General features: G+C 36.8%; 2 protein-coding genes across 2 annotated transcripts; both read left to right on the top strand.

The window, feature by feature from the left end:
- The first annotated feature begins 503 nt into the window (after nt 1-503).
- Nucleotides 504-13,033, top strand: LOC123706246 (sodium/potassium-transporting ATPase subunit beta-2). Its single transcript, XM_045655427.1, has 7 exons — nt 504-678; nt 9,788-9,928; nt 10,225-10,344; nt 10,723-10,916; nt 11,445-11,534; nt 11,863-12,046; nt 12,336-13,033. Exons 1-7 carry the CDS (start codon nt 546-548, stop codon nt 12,443-12,445), a joined length of 972 nt encoding a protein of 323 aa, XP_045511383.1. The 5' UTR covers nt 504-545; the 3' UTR covers nt 12,446-13,033.
- An 8,033-nt stretch (nt 13,034-21,066) lies between these two features.
- LOC123706296 (sodium/potassium-transporting ATPase subunit beta-2-like) lies at nt 21,067-25,181 on the top strand. The gene is made up of 7 exons (XM_045655492.1): nt 21,067-21,141; nt 22,975-23,025; nt 23,188-23,307; nt 23,672-23,850; nt 23,962-24,048; nt 24,322-24,550; nt 24,769-25,181. The coding sequence occupies exons 1-7, from the start codon at nt 21,078-21,080 to the stop codon at nt 24,870-24,872; spliced, it is 834 nt and encodes a 277-aa protein (XP_045511448.1). The 5' UTR covers nt 21,067-21,077; the 3' UTR covers nt 24,873-25,181.
- Nucleotides 25,182-26,573: the final 1,392 nt, after the last annotated feature.

The following is a 26,573-nucleotide window of genomic DNA, read 5'->3' as shown; positions in this document are numbered from 1 at the left end:
AATAGAAACGAAATGAATAGAATCATGTAAGCAGTTATACTAAAAATCTTAAAAGACTAAAAATACACATAGTTAATAAAGCGAAAAATTCACAACGAGTCGGAATGAGGTTTCCAAATCATCAATAATGTAAACTCAATATTCATATTTCCATGTACATGTCTAGGCCGATAACCCATGATCGGGCTATGCCTAACAAACTTACAGAAAAGGCCTATCTTAAAATAGCACCTTATGTCGTCTATATAGAGAACATGGCTACTACATACTGTAAAGATTGTAGCCTAGTTCAGCGTCCAACATAACATGAGCTCTCACGCCTTTTCCACAGTACGGAAAATGGATCGAAGCGTACTGGTAAATCGGAAAAGCGGGGTCTTGCGCTCTGGTTTCGGGTAGCGAGATGCGCGCGCAGCGTTACGCAATCGTTACGTAAGAGGGACAGAGGGTTGCAGAGGGTAAGTCGGGGTGCGGGGCGCGAGCGGCGGGAGGGTCGAAGGCGCTGGCAATCGATTCTGCACCGCAGTCCGGCTCGGCGTTCGACCATGGCAGACAAGACAAAAGTAACCGAACAGTATTATGCTCCACCACCTGATCTAGGAAAATGGGAGGGCTTCAGGATCTTCATCTACAACTCGGAGACGGGGCAGGTGCTGGGCCGCACGGGATCGAGCTGGGGTGAGTACCGCATCATGTTACATGACGGTCTTTTGGAGGGAAAACCGATTATTGATTGGCAATGCGCAACTGAAAATTGTGATAGATTTATAATTGGAACGATAGATGCATTTTATTGTTAATGTTTTATTAATAGGATGGGCGTTAATATAGCTGCCCTGTTACGTAACATAACTTAATTCGGGAATAAAGCGCTATGCTATAAATGCCATCCCTTTTAGATAAGTTATTTGTAGCCATTTTCAGTGAGATATCTTTGACAAATAATAGTTACCTTCATGAAATAATATTTCAGTAAGGTATTGCCAACCTTTCTTGTACATTATCCTTGAGTCGTATGTACCTACGTAGAATTAAAACCAAAAATAAAATATAAAGCGTGTAAAAATAAACTTAATGCCTGTAAAAGTTCGTTATAATCATTAAAAAGTAAGCTATTTAATTGTATCGCGTTGCGCGTGCGCATCATTGTCAGCGGAAATCACACAATTGCGCGAGATAAGCGCATAATAATGAAACAAATTAACATATTATATTCCTAACTGATATATTTATCATGTAATTTTTTATTCATTATTCAAATATAATTTTCACAAGGAGAATTTTTCAGTGCATCATGATATGAAAGTTGCAGCATAAAATATTGTACAATTAAGAGCTTTATAAAACAATATCTAATTCCCAAGCGTTTTCATTAAAAACTAAAGCTACGACTACAATAAACTAATTCAAACTATCTGTAGTATTCTGCAAATAGCTAGGATAATTAGATTACTTAATTAATATTGCTCTACTGCTTCAGCCTTAAGTAACTTGAAGTTTGTAAAGTAAAGTAAAGTAAAAATATTCAAAAAGTGTTGTAAAAATTGTTTGTTACAGTTTGTAATTGTTTCTAAATATGAAAGTTCTTATATGCGTGAAATGTCATGTTTAACAGATATTATAATATATTTTCTCTTAGATACACAGGCGACATAACTAGTGTTTATTTTCCATACCTGCTTAAAATTCTGTAAATCAATACTATACGGATGAGTTGTCATATAAGTATTAGATGGAAAATAGTTAAAAAGCATGTATGCCTTCTTCCTCACATTAGGCAATCAGTAGATGCGTGACTCTACATAGAAATCTTTCTGAGGTAACTGAACAATTTCTATCAATAAACTATTGAAATGATTAGGAATATATTACTTACCACAGATCACTAAAAAGTTGGTACGTGACCTTCATAAAATTTACATATTCTGTAATATTTTAGATCTAAATTAACTTGCTTACTATTTGATGAGGAATGTCCCTAGAGATATAAATTATAATCAACGTTCAAAATTTGAACTTTAACCTAATGCTAAATTAAAACTTCTCCGTGCAAGATAATTAAACATAATATACATACTTATCTGTGGGTTTAGAATCAATTATCTTTACTAAGTTATTACTAACTAACGGTAAATAAAAAAATATTCGGTTTAGAAAAGTATTATTTATTTAACACTTTATTGTGCAAGAAACAAAATATACATAAAGGTTACAATAATAAAAAATAAAAAAGCACAAATGGCGGCCTTATCACTATACAGTGATCTCTGCCAGGCAACCACGGGGAGAAAGGCAAAGAAGCGAAATAATATGATTGTCAAACAAAATAAAAACAAAGTACAGGGATGCAAATGTAAAACACATTGAATATTAAAAAATGATTCACGTTAAAACTGTTATAATTTAAATGAATAACATAATAGTTGTAACAAAGTTAACGTCACGAGATTGGTAACGTGGGATACCTTACAGGGATTAAGGCTTTACAGTCAAAGCACCGAAGAAACCTATGAACGTTGAATATTATCACATTAAATATGTGATTAGCTGTAGCCCGCGGTTTTGCCTATTTTATGGATAAATATGGATAGGTTATTCTTTTTTTGGCATGAGTTAAACAGTATACCTAAATATTATAAAGTCTGACTTCTTTGTCAGCTTTTTTGTCTTCTATTATTCTGAAAACATTCTGTCAATAGTAAAAAAGATATTTCTTTCTTTAACATCGTCTAGAAGTCTTATCTGTAAAAAATTATGTTGATTGTATAGCTATTTAATAAGAATATTTCAAGACCTTTGTAAATAAACAACACTAATTATGAATGGTCATAAACACGTGTATTAGCGTCAATGTGTTAAGGAAAACCATGTCAAGATTTTTCATTAACAACTATGTGTACTTAGTATTGGAGTTACTTATGTATTGCATACATTGTTAAAAGAGATGGTTTAACTTTTTACGGATTTTCGGAGATCGTTGAAGATTTTTAATTTGTAGAGCACGTTTTTGATGAAATGAGTAAATAATCTAAAGCTAGTTGATTAAGATATTAAAAAAACCTTTATTAATAGTTTTAAAAGTAGTTTAAATTTAGTGAACTCGACAACTAAAAAAATACATTATACTTTGCCACACACATTAAAAAAACAATAGAGTAAATTATAAATGTAAAATATAAATAAATAAATGTGAATAGTTAAACATACAATATGTTTTTCTTGGTATCAATTTCACAAATGCCACTCTTACTGATTGATTTGTACTACCTATTAACGAACACTACTGCCATATATGAATACAATTCGTTAATTACAACTCTAACACTTTGAGTTAGGGTTCTAATTAGAGTGTCATTTGCTATGAATGGTCCTTGGATGCACTATTTTGATAAATCAGTTTAATTGAGTTAGTTAGGGTGTTATTCTGAACATCTCGAGAAAAAAGACAGATTTAAGAGGATGGTTAAGATCCGAAAACTTTTTTACCTACTCTATAATTTTTATACACTAAGTGGATTAATTTCTATGGGTAGGTACTAGGTAGGTACTTTAAACTACTCCGAGAAATTATATTTTTAAATAATAAATTAATAATTTCTAAAATTTTCGGTGGTATTTTCTAAAATGTAGAGCCAATTTTGAAATGTTTTAAAACATTTTATATGTTTGATATTAAATAATACATAATGTATTTCGTGATTGAATGTAGAGCCCATCTAGTACCTAATAAACATTGATACGTAAGAACAATGATACGTTATTGGGCCTTATTTGAATTTATATTGTGCATAGATAATTTAATATCTAATAGTCTATTCTATCGTTCGAGAATCTACGTCTTCAAATAAATATTTATAATTGGTTTCTACAACCATCATTATTAACGATTTTATTATAATTTTTACGCGTTACTCTACTTTAAGACAAATGTAGACATTATATTTTGCCTTCAATTTCCTTAAAGCCTGGTGGCAAGACCAGGGTTTTATGCAATTTTGCATAGTCCTTTGTCACAGGGTCTGAAAATCTAGGCTCTGCATCGGTAACCTATTTGCGGAGCAGCAATGCCCTTGGATCGATTGGAGCCGCGCGCAGCCGAGTCGGCGCACCACCCGACCTTTACGATTGTCCTACTTCTACCTGCCCATACACTGTTTATGATCATTTAGTTGGGAATATTTTATTGATTCATCATAAAACAGCTTGACTTAGAGTGCTATGGTGATTTATGAATTTAAAGGATCTAGTTTCAAGGCTGTAAACAATATTTTCCCTACTTATTCGCCGATAATCATGATAAGTTTTAGAATAATTCGCTTCTACAAATGAAATATTTACTATGAATTGTCTACTATCACTAAAAGATAGTTAACTTCATTCAGTAAAAGAAAATGTTCTGACAATAGGGCAAAATAAGTAGATGAAATATTTCTCTTTTGCTTATTATTATATGTTGTAATTGAAAACTCTATATTCTATTTATATTCTCTACACATCTTATCATAATGCCATTAACGTACTATTAAGAAATTATGCACTCATTTTATCGTAATCTATCTCACTGCAGTTAGTATAGTTTACTAGACTGCGTATCATGATCTTCATCATTTACTAGCTTACCGCCCGCGGCTTCGCCTGCTTTGTCTAAAACCTAATAAATTATATACCAAAACTTTCCTCTTGAATCACTCTATCTATTAAAAAAAAGCGCATCAAAATCCGCTGCGTAGTTTTAAAGATTTAAGCATACAAAGGGACATAGGGACATAGAGACAGAGAAAGCGACTTTGTTTTATACTATGTAGTGATTCTGAGAAGTGCTCTTAGCCCGGTCAATTTAAACATTCGGTGCTACATAAAGTCCCAACAGGCTGAATTTCTGTGAAGTTGTTGAAAACATAATTATAAACAATGTCTAAAAGTTCCCCATCATTCCACTGTAAGCTAAAAATTTTATTCACGGTCAAAGGTCAAAAAAATGAGTTTTTCGCGATTTTCAGCAAAACGGTAAGTTTTATCATAAAGTACCTCAGGCAAAGATTGTAGATCATAAAATTATCTATAACAAATGTATCAATACTTTTTTTCTTACGAGCCACCGTTTCTGAGATATAACGATTCAAAAAGTTATAAAAGTTGTTATCGTCATAATATGCACACGTTTCCACGCCACCTATGAGGTAGTGTACTTAGCGCGTTTTTTAACGTGGTTTCCCCAGTAGGCCTACTCCACGGGTCAGTTGTGATCCTGTTTAATGTACAACTATTGCGAAATAACGGAAATTTTCAAAGATTGGGAAAGATAAAAGCGATGTAAATGAAAAAAAAAAGTGTTGAAGTTTATTCGTCTTATTCGTAAGTTTCAAATTCTTGTTCTTCTTCTTGTTCTTCTTCTCCTGCTTCTTCTTCATCTTCATTTTGGATGCAAGTAAATTGCGTCAATACTATGATATATAAAAAAGCTAGATACGTTACCCGCTCTCTATTTTGGCAAGAAAAAACTCAGCTAAGTGCCCGAGTTTCACTTAGTCACGCACCATATTGCGTCGTGGCTGGACGTTCTTTTTATATTTTAATCGGCAGTTGTTATTACATCTATTATGTCTCGTGCGTGAGAGTGAAAGAGAGAACAACTGTATTGGTGATAATGCGTTAGTAAGTAGGTATGTATTAATTACGCTGTTTTTTAGTGCAATGATGTTGGCGTATGCCGCGTCTACTAGTATAATAGGTCATTGCGTCAATAGCGATGTATCGCATGATACTTCGTCGGAGTCAAACGAATCCTCCATTGTTTGTGATTCAATATTAGAGCACGACCGGCCTTGACAATTTGTGCATGCCAAAGAACAAGACAGTCCGACTTTTTTGCAACCACATTTAGCACTGCATCCCTTTTTGCAGTTGCAAAAAATAGTGTTCAGCAGTTTTTCCGGCGCAGGTGGAAGTAAAGTTTGAACTGGCTCTAATATATTGTTGACCTATGATATATAAAAGAGCTAGATACGTTACCCGCTCTCTATTTTGGCAAGAAAAAACTCAGGTAAGTGCCCGAGTTTCACTTAGTCACGCACCATTCAGCGTCGTGGCTGGACGTTCTTTTTGTATTTTAATCGGCAGTTGTTATTACGAAGTACATGAGTGAGACATGTATTATGTCTGGTGCGTGAGAGTGAAAGAGAGAACAACTGTATTGGTGATAATGCGTTAGTAAGTAGGTATGTACTAATTACGCTGTTTTTTAGTGCAATGATGTTGGCGTATGCCGCGTCTACTCCCCCCCATCAGTTCCAAGCCTTGTCGTGGCCGGGGGGGCTCAGTAGCTTGGAGTGCACTCGTGTACTCTGAGTGAAGCTAATTGGACGCGGAGGGGCTGAAAGGCCGGTCTGTCGTCTGACGACATGATTGGTTCGACGGCCAGGGATCCATATAGCTGGCTGGCTGGCTTGAAGGCAGGCTGGCCGGGCTGGCTGGAACCGGCTGGTCACACCGGCTGCCTCGCTGGCTGGCTAGGGGGCCGGCTGGCAGGCTGGCTGAAACCGGCTGCCCCACCGGTTGGCTGGCTGGCTGCTTTGAGCCGCGGCGGCTGGCTGGCATGCTGTCACCGGCTGGTTGTCCGGCTGGCTGGCTGGCTGGCTGGCTGGATGGCTGGCTAGCTGGCTAGGATCCTCCGGGGGGCCAGGATTGGCTCAGGTGCCGTTGTGGTACGGCGAGGTATGGCGGCTAGTGGTCGCGGCCTGGCAATTTGGCTGGGCAAAATGGGGTTGGAAGGTCGGTTGGGCCTCGTTTGGGTCTCGTTCCGACCGACTGGCAGGGGGCTGCGCTTTGCGGCGGTGGATGGCGGCCAGAGGCCGCGCGCGTTGTTTTTTGTTGGTAGTCTAACTACCAACAAAACAGGGGGCGGGATCCCGACGCGTCACTTTTGTGACACGCGGTGACTCCTGTAGGTGGGTGTAGGGCGGCGGCTGTCCTGTGACAGCCGTCTGCCAACTCGTAATCCGGTCCGTGGGGCCGGACCGAGGGCCGCCACCTCTGGTGTGAGGTGGGGGCTGCGAGGGAAACCTCTATAAAAGTGCGCCGGAGGGTCCTTCGACGCGTGAATCACGTTTCAGAGGGCCTTTCGGCGCGCGCCCTTCGGCCGGTCGATGCTGGGGTCGAGGGTTTGGGGAACGCCGATGATGGAACGGGGAACAATCCATCATCGGCGAACGGGTGGCGTGAGCTCGTGTACAGCTTGCGCCGCCCCGGGGTGGGCATTTGGTGGAGGGCCTGGAAACGGGCAAGTGGCGGAGGGCCTGGAAACGGGCAACTGCTGGGCGGGACATGCGGAAGATTGCGAATGTGTACCCGCATCCCGTCTAAAGCAGCGCGTTGGTACACGGTGGGGTTTTAGTCGGTAGGAATCCGACATAACCCACGGCTCCTTCCCCGGGAGCCGTGGGTATCTTAGGCAAGATTTCCCCACTTGAAAAAAAAAAAAAAAAAAAAAAAAAAAAAAAAAAATGCCGCGTCTACTAGTATAATAGGTCATTGTTGTTGACCATGCATATTATGACGATAACAACTTTTATAACTTTTTGAATCGTTCTATCTCAGAAACGGTGGCTCGTAAGAAAAAAAGTACTAATACATTTTTTATAGACAATTTTATGATCTACAATCTTTGCCTGAAGTACTTTATGATAAAACTTACCGTTTTGCTGAAAATCGCGAAAAACTCATTTTTTTGACCTTTGACCGTGAATAAAATTTTTAGCTTACAGTGGAATGATGGGGAACTTTTAGACATTGTTTATAATTATGTTTTCAACAACTTCACAGAAATTCAGCCTGTTGGGACTTTATGTAGTAGTACCCTCATTTTTTGGTTTAAATTGACCGGGCTATCTTGAGTGGGTGTATTGTTTAAAAATTTGTATATAGACAAACATTGAAACACAAAGAACGTAAAGATACAAAAAAACATATAGGAGCTCTTCAGGGAGCATTCACAATTTTATGTCTTAATGGTTAATTCTATTAAATATGTATATTTCACGTTTATTGTTATGTATTCGTTTGCAGATAGTGACAGGTGCACAGTGCACCACGTTGATCCAATATTTCAGAGACACGTGATTTATAAATATCGTTGAATGGATTCCAATTGTGTGCAATAACTTCCAGAGTCATATTTCAATCTATATTAGAAGTATTTTCACTTAACATACGGGAAGAGGAAAACGTTTTTCCATAGTCACTATATTTTCATCTTACTCCCGTTTATAGAATTTTTTTGAGAATATTGTGATTTGATAATAGCGTTCCTGCAATTTGGTTGGTAGAAATTATTAAAGGCAACGACTTATGCACTATAATATCAAGTCAACATATGCAAGGGATAGCTATTTACTAATAACAGATATCCTATCACACTACCCTTATTATTAAGCTGAAAATTATCATAATTTAAATTACAGTTTAACTTTTAATATAAAATATAAGTATACTAAACCTACCCCAAGTGCACATATGATATGATTCATTGGTTTTCCTGATGCACCATATACCGCATTATTTTGTACGCATGCGCACACTTTATGACCTAGGTTGACCTAAAATACTAGGTTTATAGTATCTAGCAGGCGTGTGCTCTATCGAAGCGCTCATCTGTATTTCACTTCTATATATAGAAAATTGCCATCGAATATAAAATGGAAATTCCTTTTCGTGAAAATAAATTACAACAGCTTTTTTACATAAATGCATTCTGCAACTTTCATGCAAAAATTTTCGCAATCAAGAGCATAGTTATGCATCATGCATTAGTATGAACTTTCGAAGGATCTGAGAATATCATCAACGGAAACATTAGGCATTGTCAGTATATTAAATTATTATGTGGGCTTGATTAAGAGGAACGAATTACATTTTTTTTTAATCCATACGGACAAACAAAGATATACGTTATTTTTCCAGAAGATATTTTATTCCAAACTATACCCTTTAAAGATCCAGCCATCCCTTGGCCTCATAGATATTAGATGGTTAACAAGCGCATTTTAATTAGCGACTCTAATTATCACGAAACTGGAACAGCTATATTTGTCCTCGCTTCATCACCGTGAAGTATATTTGGAAGCATTTATAGTATAACATGATTTTGATTTATGGCCGAAAGAGTTAATATAGAATTAGATAGTAGGGTTTTATTTAAATCCTAAATACTGGATAATACAAAATCTATTTTAATAATGTGTCCTTTTTGCAAGAAAAACGATATCATTAGTTATCATGTCATGAATCGTGAACGGAAGTCGGAACTGCCTAAAATGATACGAGAAGATGACCCAATACAAATATTCAATCACTTTTTACGTAAGTACATACATTTATATGCTAGACTATAACTCGGTCAATGTTCGGTTGACAATTTACTATCCATGAACATCATCGTTTAGAGACAATTACAGCATTGAGACTGGTCAATGGACACGCACATTCGTTCCCATTTTGTCTCTAGATAATATTTATTCACACCAAAATTGATGTGGTAGGTTCAATTGATTCGAGTTGATGTAATTAGAAATGGTTTTGGTTGGTTTTTATCTAGATTATATGAACAAAGTCTAGATGTAACTAGGCACAGCATTAACACTTGTTTAGAAGTTAATCGTCATTTAACAAACAGTTCCTTATTTTTACGTAAGGAACAAAAATCCAAAACATATGACGGATGCAATTTTGCAAGCATGTCAACTCTATTTCTTTGAATAATTTATTCATTATCTTTTTTATTAATTTACAGCAAAAATCCTCTTGTTCTACCTGATCTTCTATGCGATACTGGTGGGCTTCTTCGCCGCCATGCTGGCGATCTTCTACCAGACCCTTGACTCGAAGATGCCTAAATGGCAGTTGGAAAGTTCCCTGATTGGCAATAATCCTGGTAAGCCTACTGCTTCTGCTATTTTTATAAAAATTTAACCTAAGTGCGTAACATTAGTATAGTTAAATAGTTCACAATAAGTTATAATGTAAAGGTACTCGTTTTATTTTGTGAATCTTCTTTTCTCTATTTGAATCTTTTTGATGCAAATTTTTATTTCTTAGCTGAACAGTAAATATCCAGGACTTGTGAAACCTACCATTAAAATAACAAATTAATTGGGTACCTTCAACAACAATATAGTTTAGCAAAAAGTTTAATTTATTTGTTTATTTAATACAATCAACCGTTTACAGGCTTAGGTTTCCGCCCGATGCCCGAAGCAGCTAACGTCGAGAGTACTCTGATCTACTACAGGGCTAATGACAAGGGCTCCGTGCTCAGATGGGCCCAAGTGATCGACGAATTCCTTGACCGTAAGTTTGTATATAAATCAAATTATTGAAAAAAAAAAATGTTTCTAAGGCTGTAATTAAGACTGATTTATTAACCATTTTGATCTATTTAAGCCTGGGTGAAACCGGAGAGCTAGTTGAACAAGCAATTGATGTATCGTTAATTATAATCTGGAAAAAATGCTGTTCTATGATCACAAGAGCCGTGTCGTATTTCTATTGTATGTTGAGTGTTTGCGTTAAATATTTAGAAGACGTCTTTTGAAGTGAAACTTCTTTAGGCGCGTTGAGAGTAAAATTTCGAGTAAATATAGTAAAATTTCATATTGCATGTAAAAATTAAACTCTCATTTTAAAAACAATAAAAAAATGCACTAATAATGTTTTCCTTACTTCCAGAATACCGTAAGAAGGGCAGTGGCAGTGGTGAGGCTTCTGGTGCTGAAAACCGCGTCCCCTGCACCCCCACCTCTGGCCCCGTGGGAGAGAACCAGGTCTGCGATGTGCCGGTAGACGACTTCCATCCTTGCACCTCCGCTAACCAGTATAACTATGAGGAAGGTGGACCATGCGTGTTCCTTAAGCTGAACAAGGTAAAATTGCATCGATATTATGATCAAGTGTTTTTTATTCGTATTGTAAGCACACAAAGTTCTTTCACAAAGCTTAGGGCAAAATCCTACGTCTTCAAAGTTTAAACCGAATTGATGAATCGTACGTTCCTTAAATTTTAACTTTTTGCTCAGACTATCTTATTTCAAGTTTTAAAAAAGCTTATCGGAAATAAGAATACAGAAGAAATTAATTCTACATAAAAAAACGACGTGTGGCACTCGGGGACTGCCGCGGTAAAGCTATTGCATGCTATGCCTTTAAGCCACACCTCCGCCCGTCGGAGTGGGGAGCGTGAGGTTTTTTCGTTACGGAATTTCTCGATTCGGTCCCCGCGCTCAAGGCCCGCGATAGAAGCTATGCAATAGCTTAAAAAAATACCTTAGATAGCAAAGTCAAAATCGCAATCGTAAAAATGATAGGTAGGTAAATGAAGTAACGAACATAGCACGGAAAATTATCTAACTCTGTATGACTTCTAAAGTTGATTCAAATTTATCAATTTCCAGATCTTCAACTGGACCCCGAAGCCATACAACAACACGGAAGGCTTACCTGACAAGATGCCCGAGGACCTGAAGCAACACATCAAGATGGTGGTAAGTAGCTTACGTTCATAAATCCATCTAATTACAACAATTGAATCTCTTAAACACGTAACGAAATACAAAGCAAAAAGATTACGTCTTGTGAAAGAAATTATTGGTGACCTTAAAAATTCCTTTGACAAGGGCTTGTCTTTACCTAACTTTATTATACTCATTTATCATGACTCCTGGAGGTGATCCAAATATAAGATAATAAAATTTATAATAAAATCAGCCTCCATCTTTAATATAATTAATGATGACATGAACGTTTTCTTAATTCCGTTCTGTTATAATATTCACAACACATTTAAAAAGTTGCCAAATCAAAACATTTCAGTCCGGCAAGCCAGAAGCGAATACGGTGTGGGTGTCCTGCGAGGGAGAGAATCCAGCTGACGTGGAGAACATCGGACCGATCCAGTACATCCCGCGCCGTGGCTTCCCCAACTTCTACTACCCCTTCACCAACAAGGAGGGGTACTTGAGCCCGCTGGTCGCTGTGCTCTTCGAGAAGCCTAGGAGTGAGTTTTAAGCTTCTAATTTTACTCATCAGGAATGAGGATTTTATCATTATATTTGTAAAAAGTAGATGAATAATATGCTCATAAATAACGTTACTGTTAAAAAATATAATTTTGGGTTGTCCTAGAGCTTAAAAACATCATATTAAATTATGCTCCTCACATCTGAAGTATCCTTAATTTCATCCCATAATTTTTTTTCGGTTATAGTAATGATGTCATTTTTTTATTATACATATACACATTATATTATATTTAAAGACATTAAATAACTTTTCTTTGTTTACAGCCGGTGTCCTGATCAACATCGAGTGCAAAGCGTGGGCCAAGAACATCTTCTATGACAGATACGAGCGGCGAGGGTCTGTCCACTTCGAGCTGATGGTGGACCGCGCTTAAGCGCCCCGCCTCGGCGCCATCGCCACATTGGCCAGCACTCTAGTCAACGTCCAGCGTTCCATTGCAACCTCACTGCCATTCTGAGTTTGTGATTGGCCAAATGGTGCTTGGCTGCCAATATAGTTCGCCAATTGGTTAAGTTTCTGTTAAGGTGACTCTCGACGATCATTAAACTAGGTTTATTTCTATTGAACCTGATTTTGTGTTAAACTCTGTGAGCCTCCGTGTGGCAGCTTTTGCGCAAATATTGCTCGTGTTTTCTTGCTCAACGTTTTCTTTGTGTCCTTGCAAAACTTCTGTGTAATGTGTGTCCTGAGTGTACGCATTTCATGCCCAGTTTAGTGGTCGTCAAGAGACTGGCCAAGTCAGTTGGCCGAAGGCTGCCATGGTCATGCCTGGCGCCGGCTGCCGTACCTTTAGCAATAGCCTAGTCGGCGATTAATTTATATTCGTTTTAGAATAGCCACATGGCAACACAGTTTTGTTTACACGCTTAAATAAAGTTTAAATTATTAAATAATGTTTAATATTAATGTTTTCTGGACGATGAGTCAATAAATATGCAATAGTTGGTTCCAATTTAGCTTTTTTGTGTGTTTTATTTTATCCCCTAATCCTATCCACTTAATGTAATGACTAGCTTTTATATGAAAGTTAATAGATATTTACACCTTTTTCAAACATAAGGTTAAATTACAGTGATTTACGAAATAATGAAAAAAATGCTCAAAAACTTACCACACATCAATAATAATTTTTATAATAATGGATTGAGGTTCATAAATGTTACGAATATAGTATTATACAAACTACTTAACTGAGCAATGAAAATTTGCCGAATAATGCGAAAACAACGCTACAATGATTGGTCTACCAAGGTCAAGGCACGCCAAGGCTCTATTACATCTCTACACTCGTAAGTATGGAGGACAATATTATATTGTAGTAGGTATTATAAAACCTCTTGCAAATTCTTTATTGAATTGATATTTATTTAAAAAGAGATGAAAGAGGAGATTAAAAGTCCCGAAAAGAATATGCTTAGTTAATTCTGAGACTACATAATTTTTGTTTCATTAATTATTGTTATTTGCAGTAATTGCAAAGATATCGTAGTAAGTAGGTATTGACCTAATATGCGTATGTTCATGTGATGTTACTTAATGATCTAAGATGTGATGTGATAATATACTAGATGTAAAGAGTGCTTTCGTGCGTGAGAATATTCAAAATTCTTTCTTATTTCCATGAGAAAGAATCCATTTAAAGTTATAAATATATAGCCAATTATAAATACTATGTATACGCATATGGAAGGTGTCAAATGATGGTGTTAAAAATAATTTTAATTAAGACGATCCGCAACCATAATACTTGCTAATTGAACATTATTTTTAAGCTATGATGTTTATAACGTGTTAGGTACCAAAATTTATCTAATATAAATGAGTACACAAAATATACTCCATTAGACTGTGTTGTTTTAGGTAGTTTGAGTTAAGATATTGACATGTAGAGTTGCGTAAAAAGACGCGTAGCATGAAAGTATAATAAAAAACTGGAATAAAATCAATATACTAAGAACTAGAATAATAAATATTTTATTTTAAGATATGTCAAAATCCAAAGTATGCAAGAGCAAAGCTAATCGTTTTGTAGTTTTTTTGCAAAAGCTTCAAATCGAAATTCTATTTTCTTATTCTCTCGAGTCATTCGATATTCTCTTTGTGCTGTCTTCCGCTCACAACCCTATTTAATTTTTCAATGAAACTTTAAATATTTGAGAAAGCTTTAGTTTACACCAAAGCTTTTAAGAAACATCATAACGCTACGTGAATAGAACGTTCTACGTGTGGTTCTACGCGAAAACGACATGATCTAGGAAAATATTCATGTCGCCTTTTTTTTTGCAAATTGTGCCATATGATATATTTTTTCTATATAATATATTCTTTAAAATTTCTAATAGTAATATAACTTATCAAACATTTACAGGTACATACATATAAAATTGTGAAAATAAAATTAATGGGAGCTGCATTTGCGGCGATAGCCATTTGATTCTGAAGTCTTAATTAAATTTCAAAGTGATTAATAAAATCGCTAAATTAATATAAAGTATTACAAAAATGCCTTTTTATTAATAAAACTCACACAACACTAGCACAGTATTACAATATATGACACAAGTGAGATATTTTAAGTTACCTATCCTATAATTATTTACCCCTCAACTATACTAACTATAATAGTAAGTGAAATGACTCCTGCGTACTGCGTAATATCTCAGATAATCGTTACAGCTAGTGACGCAAGAGAGTTCAGTAACATTTGGCAGAGGGTCCCGGCGCCGCTCTGACGGACCTTCGTCCCTCATCCCTCATGTTGCGACTGCGAAAACAAAATGCCGCTTCCTGTATTTATTGAACCCTATGTCGATATAATATGTATAATATTAAAGTAACGTGGAAATGCGTGGAAATAAATGCCAATTTCGAAAATACATCAAGCACTTTAGGAAAATGCTTTTAAGGATGCTTTTTGTAAAGACTGAAGAAAAAATTCGTAGAGAATAATATAAGACGAAGTGTTCATGTTGGTTCGTCGTAGGTTCGTAGCTCGTAGACAAAAAGCTAGTTTTGTAAAAGGTTGAGGAACTTGTCATTAGTATATTTTTTAAATCTTTCACTTACTACTTAATAAATTATTTGCAGGAACTATTTCAGAATGAATAAATATTTCCAAAAGAGATTTTATGTTTTAGAGTCTTATAAATTTTATACTGGTCACTACCTACGTACAAATTTGTGATAAGTAGATGTTTCAGTTTTATGATGATTGATAGATGAAGAAGCTTTAGTTAAGAAATAAAACAATATGAGCTTTTTGTCTTGTCGCGATGCTTAATTCATTTATTCAAACTAAATTCTTTAACTTAAATTTAAATATAATAACTCTATATGAGGGGCAATAACACTAACAGTAATAGGGGAGAGTTTCTTATGAGCACTCTGCAACAAAAGGGTAATATTTAAAATCCAACGAACATCTTTATTTTAATTCACTCTCCCTTTTTGCGAAAATTGGAAAACTTTTAAGGTCATGCCACACTGGGATTGAAATTGTTACATAATGATTTATACTTTGAAAGTGAAAGTTTGGTTTCCAATTACACAGTGTAAGAGCTATACTTTTTATTTGAGCTCTATTTTTAAATAGGGTGACCAATTTTATAGAAAAATTTTACACCTATCAAGAACCTTTTTATTTCCTTTTTATTATTTTCGGCTGTTACAATTCAACTGCCAAGATTTAATATTATTTTCAATTCATATATTCATATTCAATAAATTATTATTTTCAATTCACTTTATAGGTAATATCAGCTTATTATATTAAAGCTTTTTATTTATGTATCTATACTTAATTAATTTGACTCCGCATCCTATATTTAAACATAGATCACAACTACACACTATACTTACACTTTCAGAAGAAAATATATATGTTAAATAATAAGTTATACTCAAATTAATGACATATATACGTTCTATTTTGTATCCTTGCAATGTGGTACAACCCTAAGTTTCACCCTGGCGCCGCGCTGTCGCAGCCGATGCCCTACATCCGATCTCATCCTATATAGTTGATATAGTTCAGTCAATAACCTGCACAGTAAATAGCTTTTACAACTGTCCTACAAGCTACATGATCTCACCTGTGATGGTCGAGAAAACGGACAATGTAACTTACGTGGTAATTAATTGATAGGTTGTTCGAAGACTTTTTTTGGTGGGTAGATATTAATTTAGCTTGGAAGTTCAAGAAATATTTAAAACTATTGTACCCGATTTAAACCAACCACCATAAATGATTAAATAATCTTATTATAATAAAAATTTTCCGTAAGACAGCAAAAGGTTCCATAAAAATATCCTACTAACTACTTAAAAAGTAACTTTAAAACTATTTTTTTTTATATACATGTATCCTTATTAAACTTAATAATCGTTACAAAACTCTTTGTTGACAAAACGTATATTATATAAGACAAAGCTTTGACCCTATAAAATTTATTAGTATGGCATTTACAACAAAGCTACGCAGTTTTGGATGGCGCCAACGCTACGGTTTTGGCGCCTGTCGTCTGTCGTAGCAGACAACCCCTGGCCGAGATCACGATACATTGATTTTCTTACTATCTTACGTCTTTGTATGTAAATAACAGAGTTATATATATCATACATATGTGAAATTACAGAATAAGTAGGTAGTTAGTTAATTGATCTTTTTATTTTTAGGGATGTTATTAAAAAAAATCGTAGTTATTTAGAGGGATAAGATAAAACATATTAAGTTATCATAATATTTTAAACCCAAAAATAATAAGATCATAAATGGTAGAGTCTTATACATTTTATCCTAGTCATTATCTACGTATAAAATTGTGATAGATGTTTCAGTTTTATGATGATTGAGAAGAAGATGAAGAAGCTTTTTTTTTTTTTTTTTTTTTTTATATAAGCGGAGGCAACAGAGCAGACGCGTCACCTGATGGAAAGTGTACTGCGTCGCCCATAAGCACCAGCAATGCCAGGGACATTATCAGTGCGTTGCCGGCCTTTAAGATAGGAGTACGCTCTTTTCTTGAAGGTCCCTAAGTCGTAACCGTTTGGAAACACCGCATGAGGAAGTTCATTCCATAAGTTTGTTGTGCGCGGAAAGAAGCTTCTTTTGAAGCGCGCAGTCGTCGACCGCCAAGAATCAAGGTGGTGTGGGTGGTATTTGAGTTTGTGACGTGCGGTACGATGATGGAACTCAGCGGCAGGTATTGTTCCAAACAGCTCCTCAGAGCACTCCCCATTGTAGATGCGATAGAAAACGCACAGTGAAGCGACGTCTCTTCGCAGCGCCAAAGTATCAAGCCGATCGGTAAGACTTGGCTCGTTAACGAGTCGTACTGCTCTCCTTTGTATACGGTCAAATGGAAGGAGGTGTTGTTGGGGTGCCCCGGCCCAGATGTGGGAGCAGTATTCCATGTGCGGCCTGACTTGCGCCTTATAAAGCATAAGGCGGTGGTGCGACGTGAAATACTGCCCCGCTCGACAGAGCACACCAAGTTTCTGAGAAGCCAATTTGGCTTTTCCTTCCAGATGACAGGAGAACTGTACGCTACTCGAGATTTCGAGACCAAGAATACCGATACTAGCTGTGGCAGAGAGAGGAATACCCTGAAAACGAGGAGTTACGACAAAGGGAAGTTTTTTTGCGGTGAACGCGCAGACCTGTGTCTTCTTAGGGTTGAATTGGACTAAATTACGTCGGCCCCAGTTAGATACCTCTTCTAAGGAGGTTTCTATTGAAGACACGAGGTTGTTCCGGCACTCAATGACGCGGTCCTGAGAAATATTGCTGTGGCCGGTGTATATTGCATCACCAGTACTGTCGTCTGCATAGCAATGAATGCTACCGTCTAGCAGCATATCATTGATATGCAGAAGAAACAGAGTGGGAGACAGAACGCAGCCTTGTGGGACGCCAGCATTCACAGGCTTAGGATCCGAGCATGAACCGTCGACTACGACACTCATGCTACGCTCTGTGAGAAAACTGGCAACCCACTGGCAAAATTTCTCAGGAAGCCCGTAGGAAGGAAGCTTCGCAAGAAGCGCTTTGTGCCATACCCGATCGAAAGCTTTCGCTATGTCCAAGCTGACAGCTAAGCCTTCCCCCTTGCTCTCAATCACTGACGCCCACCGGTGAGTTAAATATACCAGAAGATCACCAGCTGACCGGCCTCGACGGAAACCGTACTGTCGGTCACTAATCAGCTGGCGCTCTTCCAGATATTTTAGCACCTGGCGATTGATAATGGTTTCCATTATCTTGGAGAGCAAGGAAGTGATGGCTATGGGTCGATAGTTGGACGGATCCGAGCGATCGCCTTTTTTCGGGATAGGATGCACTAAAGCTGTCTTCCATGTATTCGGGACGACGCCTGTGGAATAGGAGTGCCGGAAAAGACGCGTGAGAACCGGCGCCAACTCAGGTGCACACATCTTCAACACAATAGGAGGAATACCGTCGGGACCACTCGACTTGTGGATGTCAAGAGCCAAAAGTGCTTTACGCACAGCGCTCTGGGTGAACTTGATGTCCGGCATTGAGCCCTTGTACCGTGGGATGGTAGGTGGTGCTTTCCCCATGTCATCCAAAGTCGAGTTAGCGGCAAAAAGGGAGCTAAGTAGGTCAGCTTTCTCTTTTGCCGTGTGGGCCAACAGGTCATTCTCCATGCGTAGAGATGGCAATGAAGGACGACAAAAGTTTCCTTGCACAGCTTTGGCGAGTGCCCAAAAGGCTCGTGTTCCCGAAGGAAGTCGGGCGAGTTTCTCGCCAAGCTTTGCGATATGCTCAGACTTAGCTCTGGCAATAGCTCTTTTGAAAGACCTAGAGGCCGAGTTTAGTTCTCTCTTAAGAGTACGGGCGTCTGGATCACTAGACACAAGGGCATTGGCCCAGGCTTGGTAACAATCCCGTTTTCGGCGTGATGCCGTTTTACAAGAGTGACCAAACCAGGGCTGGGACTTGCCACCGATGGGAACAACGGAGTTTGGAATGAACAATTCCATTCCCTGAAGTATCACATCAGCAACAGAGTCAGCACAGGTGCTAGGATCTTCTGCCGAGAAACAAACACGGCCCCAGGGATAAGATGAAAAGAAGGTGCGCATCTCATCCCAGTCTGCTGACTTGTAGTGCCAAACGCGACGGCGGCCACCACTCAGTAGCCGTGAAAAGCGCAAGATTGGCACTTCGCTCCGTACGAGGCAGTGGTCAGACGAGCCTAAAGGGGCATCAACATTGACCTGATAGCCATCCGGATGAGAAGTCAGCAGAAGGTCCAACAGGGAAGGCGTATGGTCCTCAACATCGGGAATTCGCGTGGGCGATGCTACCAGTTGAGTAAGACCATAGGCAAGGGCAAGGTCGTAAACAGATCTCCCCGCGTGGTCTGTTGTGCGCGACTTGAGCCATTCTATATGGTGCGCATTGAAGTCACCAAGGACCACGATTTCCGCTGAAGGAATCTGATTGAGCATATTATCAGCCGTCAATTGTATGTGATCGATGAGTCGGTCGGTTTCGTCATTACCGCTATGGGATCTGTATATGCACGCATAGACGCGAGGGTGGTCGTCGCAGTCCACACGTAACCAAAGGATGGATAGATCCCTACCTTCAAGACAAGCGAGGCGTCGAAAGCAGATATCATTCCGGATAAAAGCGCAGACACCAGCGCGAGGAATAAAATTGTGCTCCAGGGTAAATCCTGGGTAATTTAGATAAGATGTGTCGGAAGGGGAAGATATCTGCGTTTCGGTTAAGAAGAGCAAGGCCGGCTTCGCCGTCTCAAGGTGGTAGTGGACGGCATTGATGTTCGAGTGTAAGCCCCTAATGTTGCAGAAATTCACGCAGTGCGTGGAAGGGGTTGCGCTGATCTTTTTGCTCTTGTTGCCTCGGGTTTGAGAAACGAGCGGGATTTTGCCCTCCCCAGAATACGTAGGGCAGCCTGAACAAAGATGCTCAGAGAGGGATTCTCCAGCACCAGTAGTGTTGGTACCCTCCTGGGGTAATAGTTCTTTAAATTCCGCTGCCATAGTATGAAAATGGAAGGGGGGGGGGGATTGGGCATCCGGTGTGACCCACTCACCTATGCGAAACGCTAAAAAAGCTTTACGCCGGTTTCCTGTGGGTTAGTGGTACTGCCCCGGACGGACTACAGCCCAATTTGTGCTGCATAGGATGTTCAAAAGAGAACATCTTACGCATCTGTAGTCCTACCACTCTAAAAAGTCGCCAGAGCCTCGTCCGTTGATCAGCAGGGTGCACCACGAGCAGGTGAGGTTGGCTTTGGCCGTTGGATGGTATACGGCCATTACACCCCAAATCCCAAAGCTTTAGTTATACCTACGAAATAAAAATGAGTTTATATGTGTTAAGCACAAAAAATCTAGGATCTTTAATAATTCATACTGTATTTCTATTTTTACGAATCAAGAATGAATAACTGAAAAACAAAGTAGGTAGGTGTTCTCTACTTAAGCTTATACCAAAGCTTATTTATTTTAAAATGCAAAGGAATATTTTTATGCAACTCGTATTTTTAAGAGTAGAAGTTTAAAAAAAAGCTGATCTCTCAAGTCTCAAAATATATCTATTAATAAGCAAGGCTTAAAAATATGTAAGTATATGGGATATTTTTATCGCATTTAAAGGATAAATCCCTATGTAGTATCACGCTGGAAATCCGTTAAAAACTATGTTATTTCCAAATGCACTTTGCTAATATTGGGCCATAAAAATCTTGCAATATAAGATAATTGGGTTAAAAATATCAAAGCGTCGATGTACTGCGAACACTCCCGTTGACCTAATACACCCTAGAATACCACAGTTTTCCCCTAGCCCGCTCAGAGTACAGACGCTACCATGGGCCTGGACAAACGCACTATTAAGATCATTGTGGTCGTGGTTGCGGTCCTTCTGGTCCTGGGTGAGATTTGTGATAGTGTAAAGATATTTTTAAAAGGAAAAAAAATACTCCTAGCCCGCTCAGAGTACAGACGCTACCATGGGCCTGGACAAACGCACTATTAAGATCATTGTGGTCGTGGTTGCGGTCCTTCTGGTCCTGGGTGAGATTTGTGATAGTGTAAAGATATTTTTAAAAGGAAAAAAAATACTGGACGGATTTTGAAAGAATTTTCTGTTAAAGAAAGTTATGTGAGTCAGATAGAGGCTGTATTATTTCCTTAATTAATACAATGCAGTTTTTAATTTAAAGTGTTAGTGACTTGAAAAGATTTAAGTTATAATAATTATTAAAAGTAAACTTGATTTTTATTTTTGTGCCTTGAAGGGATTAAGGAAGGATTTGCTGAAAATGGTGTCATTCAATTTGCATGTAACTTCGTTTCTTTCTATTTGAAATATATAATTAAAAAAAATATTATTCGATATACAGGGTGTCCCACTATCGGTATACTAAGCGCGAAGGGCCTTGTAGTTTTGCGTATGCAAATTCAGTGTATACTGATCACGTAAAAAATAATTAAACAACAAATTTACGTCAAATTTGCTAAATTTTTTCTTAAACTTCATGTTTTCTTCTCTAGCTTCGCGCAGCCGGCATATACCGCTTCGCTAATGTGAGCATTTTGTCTATTAAAACATAATCTTAAACGGTCACGTGCTGGTGGCAAAGTTGGGCGGGTTGCTTGTTAGGGGTGTACACAAAGAGTTTTAAGAATTCATCTATTTGAAAAAAAATGCGTCTAGAATTTAATAAGTATTTTTAACGTACTCAGCGACAGTGGGACACCCTGTATAGAGTGTATAATGTATATTTACAACAAAAAGATAGTTATATTATGTATAAGAAAAACAAAAATAGAAAATGTTGGCTACGGCCTACGCATTGAAAGCTTTTTAAATTAAAACGAATTTAATTTGAGACAAATAGCTAGTTAACACGTTTACATAATTCCATGACACAATTTACCAATGCAAAACTTAAATTATACATACAGATGATACAAACAACGTTAACGCAAGTTTTTTTTATAAAAAACTAGTGGTCCGCCCCGGCTTCGCCCGTGGTACGTATTTAGTATCCTATATCCTTCTCCTGGCTCTAAACTACCTCCCTGCCAATTTTCAGCTAAATCGGTTCAGCCGTTCTTGAGTTATAAGTGGAGTAACTAACACGACTTTCTTTTATATATATAGAAATGTGGTAATGATGATGTACCTAATACGATGGCTGATGCAGTGATTCATATTGTGTGTATTTGAGTGAGTGGCTATTAGCTAAACGTAAAAAAAATACCTCGTTTTGTGAGCATTAAAAATAATAATAAGGCCAAGTAAATGTGCGTCTTGTTTTATTTTTTGGAAAAAGATAATTATTTTCTAACTAGCGCCTTTGTTTATTTTGGAAGTCATTCAACGCCTTACGCTTAACAAAGCTTAGAATCACATGAATGCCTATAAATTTACAAAGTAATATATTATTTAATATTTTATATTTCTGGTAATTGATAACCTGCAATAGTTAGAAGAGAAACAAAGAGCCTGAATAAAACAGTACTTACATTAAGTAAAATAGGTTACTATTTTATATTGATACGGAAATTAAAAATGCCTAGGTTGTAAGCTTATTACAGTCCCTCGTTCTAAGGCTTCTCGTAGTGGATGAACTATATCCTTCAGGATATATTTTTATAGAGGTATGTGAAGATAGCAAAATAAACGTGTACGTGTAAACTTGTATTATTTTTCGTATATTCTCTTGTTATTTTTTTTTGAACATACGTAAAACAGTAATAATTATCTTTTATTTCATAAATAGAAAGACAAGACAAAGATGTAGGAGACGTCAACGATTAATTATTATGTCTTATGTATTTTTGTCTCTATCACCGCATCGTAAAGATTATACATTATAATAATTTATAATTCTTCCACAGGTACCGTCCTAGGAGTACTTTTGGCTATTTTCCTACCATACAGATACGTGGGTAAGTAATAAGTAATAACTGCCTTTGAACTCTACTATTTGTCTCTGTAATTAATGATTATCAGAGATTTTTGATTATAATTATCGACAATTTACTTCGAAAACCTTTGAAATGATCTTACATAACACCATTATTCGTATGAACTGTTTTTATTTTGATTAGAATTGGAAGTATGGCCACGTTCTGACGAGTACAACTACTACGAGCCCTTGATTCACTTTCGAGCGAGTGATCCTGGCAGCTGGCATATCTGGTATACACGCATCAATGACTTTCTTCGTGGTAAGTAAAAGTATATTTTGACGAAGTTCATCATTGAGTTAATGCACCTATATTTAGGTCCTCTTTTACAAATTACAGCCTACCTACGTCGGTATTCAGTTTTTTTGGCGCCTGTCAGCTCTAGCGCATGTTAATATGCTAGCGGCTAGAGTTATCTAACGATATTTCCTATTTGCTTTCACCATAATTATGTTTAGTTTTTCTACATAAAATTGAAAATACCCTAAACCAAAAAATAATGGCTAAGTATTTCAAATCAAAGCTTATACAACTATGAACGAAACTAATATGTTTTTATAAGTGTCCAAGCAAGCTATCTACTCTTTTACTCTTCGACATCAAAAAAAATAATCTGTGTGTTCAGACTATGAGACCACAGTCCCAGAAGAGCCGCCCCGAGCTCCGTGCTCTATACATCGCCACGACCAGCGGCTCGTTGTGCCGAACTGTGAACGTACACTCAACATGTGGGCACCCTGTAATGCTGATAACTTCTATGGCTATGCGGCTGGGAAACCATGTGTTTTCTTGAGATTGAACCATGTAAGTTCATCATCATCATCATGATGATGTAAGTTGCTTGGCAGATATCGCTGTGATATGATATTATTTGGTACTAGTTGTGTTTTGTCAAACTCTATTTGATTGTTGCAGATTCACTATTGGGTACCTGAACCTTATAATGTCTCTAAACCACTAGGCATTCCTCCAGAAATGCCGAACAACATCAAGCAATTTATGGTAAGAGGAAGCTATCATGTTACAATTGCAGCAAAGGTTATATTAAAATATTGCCTAATGAAACAATCCGTTTAATAAATTTTGCACTTGCCCCTGGCTAAGTAGTTTGATCGAGATGTATTCAAATTTCAACCGTCAAGACGTTATGCCTAATTTCATAAACAAATAAAAATAACCCATTTCTTTTTTATCTTCTGTCTGTTATAAAAAAAAATCCACTACCTAATATGCAACAGTTTTCTTTCGGAAGCATTGAATCTACTTATCTTGTAGCAACAACGACCAGCGCACCACTACGGGGACTTCATATGGGTATCCTGCAATGGCGAGTTCACCTCAGACGAAGAGAACGTTGGCCCAATCCAGTACATCCCTGCCAACCTACCACCCGGCTTCCCGACCAGCCGACTGAATACCGCTGACCGCATACCCTACTCCACGAGAAAGCTGCCTGATCAGACTCATGGACCGTTGGTTGCTGTCTTCTTTGAGAACCCACGGCGTAAGTTTTAGAACGAATCCACTAGTCAATATCAAAAACCTGATTGCTTAAAATTATAATGAATTTTGTATGTAATTTCACTGCGAAGAATTTCAAAGAATCCAAAAATATTTTTTTTTACTGAAATCACTAATGCTGTTGTCGCTCGTAGTACTTTTAAATATTTAATAAAAAATGCTAAATACTATTACCTGACTGCATTGCATTATATTCTTCAGGTGGCGTCGTAATCAATGTGGAATGCCGGATTTGGACACGGGATATCGTTTACAGCAGCTCCAGCCGCGTGGGTCGCGCACGTTTTGAACTTTACATTGAATAAATAATACAAAATATATAATTATATATTACTCTAAAGCTATTTTGCATGCTTGGTGGATGTATCAGTGTGACGCGAATATGTTGAGTGAGGCGTGCTACACAATTCAAAATTGAGCGGGAAAAGGCAAAAGACGATTAAAAAAAAACCTGTAACTTTTTTTTAATGTCGCAACATTAAAAAAAGTTATAGGTTTTTTTAAGAGGCTAACACACTCTAACACATTACACACCTTTCCTTTTATGTGAATAATTGTGAAATAAGATAAACATTATGACGTGTAGTACGCCTGTTAAGTTGAGTCAAATTACCTACCTTACTTATGAAACCATTCAAAATTAATATGCTTGTGATTTTGAAATTGGATGTTTATGTATTAAATGTTAGATACTAAGATATTTTAATAGTAATTATTTCTATAGATAAGTATATCTACAATTTTCTTATAAAAATCTATAATATTATGTTATTCTGAATATTAATGTTCATTATTATTTATATTTTATTCTTGCAATATTTTTTTAACTAGATGGCGCTTACCATTTTTTTTTCTTTCTTCATGGCAAAAAGATACGACTATTTCCCAGTGATTTATTTGTTTATTTCTATTTTATATTCACTTTGCTTATTTTTTTTACGATGAGTGCCTGTATTTTTGTGATGTTCTTAGTTCATAGGCCATATTGTACTTAAAAATATGTTATTATTATAATATTTGAATTTTGTCAATACCAATGTATTTTTGGTTAAAAAAATATATATATTTATTATATTATATTATATATATAAATCTCGTGTCACAATGTTTGTCCTCAATGGACTCCTAAACCACTTAACCGATTATAATAAAATTCGCACACCATGTGCAGTTCGATACAACTTGAGAGATAGGATAGGTTTTATCCCGGAAATTCCTCGGGAACGGGAACTATGCGGGTTTTTCTAGTATGATTATAAATTAAACTTTAACATTAAAATAGTTGTCTACCTACAGAAGGAATACAGTAAGAATATCCTACTTGCTATACGAAATTCACCTAAAAATACTATGATTTATATTCGTTTGTTCTCTGTTCGTCTGCCGGGACATTTTTGTTATACATTGATTGTCAGTAAGTTTAACTAGAGTTTTGACTAGATTAAAGTCAGTAAAGTTTGTAATTAAGCTACTGTAATATGGTACCTTTCATTCGAATATTAAAATTGAGATTTTTTAATCAAAAGCTTATGAAGTAATATCTAAATGAATGGTGTATTTGAAAACAATTGTAATTGTTATTGAAAATTATTATTCTATTTACTATTGAGAGTATTTACTACAAAAAAATGTTTTTGTTAGAGTTCAATAAAGTTTAAGTCTAAATATAAAATTTGTTTAAATCACAACCTACCCGCAAAAGATAAATATTTTAACTATCATTTAGTATAAAATTAATATTAATTTATTAAATTACTTTACCGTGATCATTTCGTTTTATTTAGAGTTATTATATTTTCATTCTACACTTTCCTTTATAAATAGGCTCCATTAAGATGGAAAAAATCTATTGTACCTAGTTTTTTAGTAGGTATCAGAATACTTCTTTTTACTTAGTTTTTTTTTTAAACTAAACCTTTCCCTGTTTTTGCCGCAACCAGGGTAATAATGAATATTACGTATTATGTAATTTACAGTATTCTAATTTCTGTAACAGAAAAAAAAAA

The sequence above is a fragment of the Colias croceus genome, chromosome 3 (assembly GCF_905220415.1).
Source record: "Colias croceus chromosome 3, ilColCroc2.1".
Taxonomy (NCBI): domain Eukaryota; kingdom Metazoa; phylum Arthropoda; class Insecta; order Lepidoptera; family Pieridae; genus Colias; species Colias croceus.
Note: the sequence above shows the minus strand (reverse complement) of the source record. Positions and strands in the feature narration are given on the sequence as shown.